General features: G+C 44.8%; 1 protein-coding gene across 2 annotated transcripts in view; it reads right to left on the bottom strand.

Moving 5' to 3' along the window:
* Window positions 1-121: 121 nt before the first annotated feature.
* Window positions 122-6,185, bottom strand: part of CYFIP1 (cytoplasmic FMR1 interacting protein 1) — a 94,064-nt gene continuing 88,000 nt past the window's right edge. Inside the window, exons 27-31 of one of the 2 annotated variants that reach the window (XM_027082449.1) lie at window positions 5,136-5,208; window positions 4,500-4,594; window positions 3,471-3,709; window positions 2,925-3,072; window positions 122-937 (exon numbers count right to left, since the gene is read on the bottom strand). In XM_027082449.1, the coding sequence (XP_026938250.1) occupies window positions 773-937; window positions 2,925-3,072; window positions 3,471-3,709; window positions 4,500-4,594; window positions 5,136-5,208 (720 nt within the window). In that variant the 3' untranslated portion in view covers window positions 122-772. The remainder of the gene's footprint in view (window positions 938-2,924; window positions 3,073-3,470; window positions 3,710-4,499; window positions 4,595-5,135; window positions 5,209-6,185) is intronic. The other variant, XM_027082450.1, reaches the window with a different exon arrangement.

Here is a 6,185-nt window from a genome sequence, read left to right as displayed (position 1 = left end):
CCCTTCTCCCAGGGCTGCAGGTAACCTAGACTCCTGGCCTGGTTTGTGCACTCGAGTGAGGAGAGAGAGTACCTTGCCCAAGCCAGGGCTCATAGGGAGGGTCACAGTAAATGAACACAAACAGGTTTCATTAGTTTTATTTCTGTAACCTTTAAATCATACCTCACAAATTAGACTTTGTCACAACTGGATTTAGCAGAAGCAGAGAAATCAAGTTCACTATTTTCTGAAACACTGACACAAAAAGGGGAAAGAAACAAATGACTTAGAAAAGGTTTTCATAAAAAAACTGGAAAAATCCCTAAACAAAAGCTAAATAATCATTAAGTTTAATTCTAATTGGTAATGGGTTTTATCACAATTAGCTGGTAATTAAGGTTCTTGCTTAAGTTCACAAGTCTTTCCCTAAATGTTACGGATCCTTTGTTAAAGGATAAATGGATGAACTCAGCAGCACTTCATAACATAGCTAGCTGTTGGAACATTCCATAGAAAAATGGAAAATAATTTTGTAAGGACGTGATGGCAACCCTCAGCAGCCAAATCCTCCGACTTTCCAATTACCAAAAGTATATACAATTTTAGTGTAGAAAAATAAGTCAACTTTATAAAATTAAGCTTTTAGATTGAAAACACCCCCTTTAACAGGCACAGAGATACTGAAAAATAGTTCCTAAAAATCTAACTAGCTTATGGAAAGAAAAACATGCCCTTATAGTTCTTAAATGCAGTCAGTACTGGGACTCTTCAAAAACAGGTGATACACATGCCCTCAGCTGCTGGCCAGAGACTGGTGGATAGGTGGCTGAAAGCAGCGAACGTGTTCCACAGGCGTGCTCTCTCCATCGCCCGACTTCAAGTACTTGTCCAAGATAGTGATAATCTCATCATTTAGAATCTGGAACTTGCGAATTCTCTCCACCATCTTCTTCAAAGGCTACATACAACAGTTAAAATTAGGATGTTTTACTAATAACAGTTACACATTTATTCATGTGTCAAAATGTCAGGATTTTCATATTTTCTCAGAAAAATTATAGCAAACTACTGACACGTACCATCTCATTAATGTAACTATTGGACCGATGAATATATTTTGCAACATTTCTCTGTTGGTTTCATGCTACTAACTGTAGATTCATTTGTGAAACTTAAAGACCTATTTATTTAAAAAACAGGTATTAAGAACCTATAGGACACCTCCTAAAAGCCAGGAATGTAAAGATGAAGATAATGTGGACAATGGGGAAAGACCAGTAAACTAGTAATAACACAAGTTTTAAATATTTCCAGTTATTGTGGACAGGATGCTTTGACAGACCTTCATGCTATAATAGAACCGGATAAAAAAAAAAACACAAGCACTGCTGGTTCTGTCTATGCAGGAAGTAAAGCAAAAGCCAGGACTTCCTCAGGGATAGATGCCACCAGCAGCAGTGGGATGAGGAGACAGGCTAGGCAGTAAGCAAGGTGGACTACACCTGGAGACTCTCCACAAAGCCTGGACCTCTCATTAGGCTAAAGTGGTCCCAAGTTGGTAATAATTCTGGGAGATGAACAGTAAATGAAAATCCTAGGGAAAAACCCTATCAAACAAGAGCTGCCAAATAAATAAAATCCAACACACGGGGACTTCCCTGGTGGACCAGTGGTAAAGAATCTGCCTTCTAATGCAGGGGACCCTGGTTTGATCCCTGGTCAGGGAACTAAGATCCCACATGCAGCGGGACAACTAAGCCTGCACGCCACAACTACTACAGAGCCCGCGCACCTCAACTAGAGAGTCTGCATGCCTCAAATTACAGAGCCCACATGCTCTGGACCCTGCGCGCCACAACTAGAGAGAGAAAACCCGCGTGCCACAACTAGAGAGAAACCTGCGTGCCGCAACGAAGAGCCTGTGTGCTGCAGTGAGATCCCGCGTGCTGCAAAGATCCCGCGTGCCGCAACTAAGACCTGATGCAGACAAAAAGAGAAAAAAGTCCAACACAGTGGAACATTTCAGAGTTTTAGATACCCCTCGAGGCCTCAGATACTAGACCTAAAAAAGAATATAAGATACATGAAATGTGTAAAGAAATAAAAAATTGGAAAAAAATTCCAGGAAGAAGATAAAATTATCAATTACTACCAAGGTTTGAAGAAGAAGCAAATCAACATTTTAAATATAAACTAATGACTTTCAAAAGTAAAAGCACAGCAGGTCAGACTGAGCTCAAGTGAGTTAGTTAAACGAAGACAGTACTCTGGGTACAGCCCAGAGAGCCAAGGAAAAGGAAATGGACACCTCAGTTCTCCAACTGTAAGGAACTGAATTGAGCCAACCACCTGAATGAGTCTGGAAGCAGATCCATGACCAGAGGCTCCAGAAGGGAGCACAGCCCTACAGACACACTGATAGTGGCCTTGTGAAACTGTAAATGGAGGACCCAGCTGAATTGTGCTGTACCCGACTTCTGACCTTGAAAACTGTGAGATATTAAGTGGAGACCAGATAAGTCCGTCTGACACATATCTAACTGAAGTCCCAAAATGGAAGAAAAACTAAAATATTTGAAAAGATAATGGCAGAGTATTTTCTGGAATTCAATTACAAAGAATCCATAAAACACAAAAAGATCTTTAAAAAAGCCCCACACTTTTAACTACAACGAAGGGAGCCAAAAGACTTGAAGGGTATGCCAATAATCTGAAACTGCAGATCTTACAAGGCTCTATAATTTGAAGTAGGTCTACATACCTTGAAAACAGAAGGAAAATGGAACCATTAGTATTTCAGTACCAGACTCTTTTACTTACTAATTCTATTTAGATTCATTTGGGGAGTGAAAAGAATGCTTCAGTTGTCCTGGCATGAGAAACATTTCCAGAAAAACGACTTACAATAACTAGAAAGTATCTTTTTTTGTGAAACTTCCACATACCACGTTTTTGATAATTTCATCCTTGCCATCATGTTTTTGGACTTTGAGTAGATGGTAGCAAAAATCCAGTACAGCAAAGCGCCGCTGCTGCCCAAGAAGCACAATGATCATACAGCCAGCCCAGTGGAGCCCGTCGCCAAAACACTGCCTGGGGACAAGAAGCAGTAGGTAGGATGAGTGATCAGGTTCCAGCGACCAAACCACCTGCGTGCCCCGCCTGGAATGCTGAGCAGAGGTGTGCCCCCGGTAAACACCTCTTTGGGCTTCCTCTGGCAAACTGTGGCTCCTCCATGAAGAATGAGTTCATGAAGTTGCGGCCCTCCTATCTAGCAAAATGTACACCTGACCTGCACAAGTTTCCATGAGTTCAGAGAACTCCAGAAGCCCCGCCCTGAGGCACTTGCTGGGCCTCAGGCAAGAGCCCCCACTTGAGCAGCTTTATAGCAGCTCAGCAATTTGGGGGTCCGTTTCCAGAGGAAGGTGGTCCCCCGTGTTAGCCCGGCACCAGGTTCTCTCCCCCACCTCGCCCCGAGCACACGCGCTTACTCGACTGTAAACTCGTGTGTTCCCACAGGAATGCAGTAGACAAACTGCATGGCGCTCCACAGTCTGTGAAACTCGACACAGTCATCCACGTGCATGACCCCATTGCTGGGCAGGGGCCCACGCCAGATGGGGTCGTCCAGAAAGGTCCGGATCCGAGTCAGGATGACTTCAAACATAGACAGGCCACAGCAGAGGCGCTCCTTCGTCAGCAAGTCCCCCTCTCTTGCTATTGCAATTTGCTGTAGGAAGGACAAAATGTCACGGGCATGGCAGGAGGCTAGAGTGCTGAAACTGAAGTACTCCAGTTTTGTTTTTGACCCACTGGAAACTGTCCCAGCTTGCAGAAGAGGGTTTTTAGAAATAAGTACCAACAAAATAAATACGTCAGCTATTACCCGTATGTCTTACCACACTAAACGTATTCCAGAGTTGAGAACTGTCGAGTACAGCTGTTCTTAACGGGGAGTGATTTGTCTCCAGAGGACATCTGGCAATGTGTGGAGACATTTTTGGTTGACACAGCTTGGGGTGGGTCTAGTGGCATCTAGTGGGTAGAGGCCAGGGATCCTGCTAAATGTCCTACAATTCATAGGACAGTCCCCACAACACAGAATTATCTCGTCCAAAATGGCGACAGTGCTGAGGTTGAGAGACTCTGATGTAGCTGGTCTAAGTTCACGGAACTCCTCCTTGCTTTCTGTTATTAAAAACCTACGAGAAGGCCTTCTTCGTGAAGGGATGGACAACAAAAACAGCGACGTTTTCTGTGTCTGTCTCACGTGCCAGGTGATGTTCTAAGTCCCTTTCACGTGTTAGCTCATTCAAACTTCCCGGCCACCCTGTGACAAGGTCCTGTTACGAGCCCCACTTGAGACACTGGGGCCTGAGCAGCTGAGCGGGCTCGTCCCCCCTCATGACGCTTCAGGGCTGGGTCTCACCCAGAGCCCGTGCTCTCAAGCCCCAACCCCGCTAGTGGCCTAATGTGTGGGCCCAGCTCACGGCAGTGACAGCAGCCCCAACATGCATTACCTGAGGGGTTCCCAGTCTTTCGATTAGAGGGACAAGATGCAGTGGGGCGTACTTTGATTCTAGTCTTTTCATTTTGGCATCAAGTCTCTCTCCCTCTGCAGTGGAAAAAAATATTTTATACTCTATTCCTTTGTATGAATAACAACTGCACAAGTTTAATTTTGTCAAAACAAACAAACAAAAACCAACCAAATGAAAAATGTTTAACGTTATACATGTAGGTTCTCTTTGAAAATTCTTTTATGGAACTGGCTCATTTGCTATTTTAACTCAGAGAATTGATTTTCTGTTCAATATTCACTTTTAAAAACTTACTGAAAAATCCAAATATAATCAAAAACAGCACAGTACAGTGAATCCTCTGTGCCCATCCACTGCAACAATCATGAGATGGCACTCTTCTTTCATAGATACCCAACACCTCTCCTTCCGTGCTATTCTGAAGCACATCCAGGACACAGCATTTCAGCCCTAAATACTTCCGTTATTTGATACTCATTTAACAACATTATGTTACCAATTACCCCAGGTTATGACTGAACAGGCACGAAACTCGAACAAAGCTGGCCTGTAACTAAAGAGAACTCTCTGGCCACACAGACATGCATCCCTGCCCTGGTCAGACGGCTGGCTCACCTTTCACGTGGACTCTTGGTAAGATGTTCTGGAAAGGGGCTGCGTGCAGCAGGTCACATACTTCTTCTAAAGACTAGAACAAAGAAAAAGAAGGCTGTGTTATGAAGCTTATCTCACAGCAAAAATGGACAAAGAAATCAGGCGCTGAAAACAAGGCACATCTTTGGCATTTAGTGTAAATTAAACACTGCAAACAGCACTGCCCAACAGGAGTCTGGGATGATGGAAATGTCCCCTAGCTGTGCTGTTAAGGTCGTTACCAGCCACATGTGGCAATTAAGTACTTGGAATGTGGCTAAGGAACTGAATTTTCATTTTTACTTACTTTTGACTAATTTAAACAGAGACATGAGTAAACCCAGCACTGAATGTGGCCTTCGTATTTACAGTTTTGCAGCCCTCCGTGCAGAGATAGGAAGGAGGTGCTTCCTGTGTAAACAGCGCAGAAGGCAGAAGGAAGGGGCAGCGTCAGCGATTCCCCACAGAGCCGAAAACAAGGTTCTGAGCAGTCGCTCTGAACCTGTTGTTGGATCACCAACTCCTTTAAAGAGTCAATAAAACCCCACGCTGCGCTTCCCTGGTGGCGCAGTGGTTGAGAGTCTGCCTGCCGATGCAGGGGACACGGGTTCGTGCCCCGGTCTGGGAAGATCCCACATGCCGCAGAGCAGCTAGGCCCGTGAGCCATGGCCGCTGAGCCTGCGCGTCCAGAGCCTGTGCTCCACAACGGGAGAGGCCACAACAATGAGAGTACCGCAAAAAAAAAAACCAAAAAAAAAAAACCGCCATGCTACACAAGACCTCCAGAACAATGCAATGCAGGGAGAAAGTTTACTTCCAATGTCACAGGGGTTGCAGAACTCCTAAAAGCCCAGCGTGAACCCAAAGATGGGCAAGAACAGGGCGCCCTTCCCGAGTCCGAGGGCCCTTAAACGAGGGAAAGCGCCTTAGACCGCGGTGCATTCACCGCAGGGCAAAAAGGCAGAAGACGAGAACGGGCTCTCATGCCTCCTATGCTACACCCATCCTGAAACCTTAATAAAACAAATTGTT

Source organism: Aethalodelphis obliquidens, unplaced genomic scaffold, assembly GCF_003676395.1.
Source record: "Aethalodelphis obliquidens isolate GAN/ISIS:26980383/991018 unplaced genomic scaffold, ASM367639v1 scaffold47, whole genome shotgun sequence".
In the NCBI taxonomy this organism is placed as follows: domain Eukaryota; kingdom Metazoa; phylum Chordata; class Mammalia; order Artiodactyla; family Delphinidae; genus Aethalodelphis; species Aethalodelphis obliquidens.
This window is presented reverse-complemented; position numbering and strand designations above follow the sequence as displayed.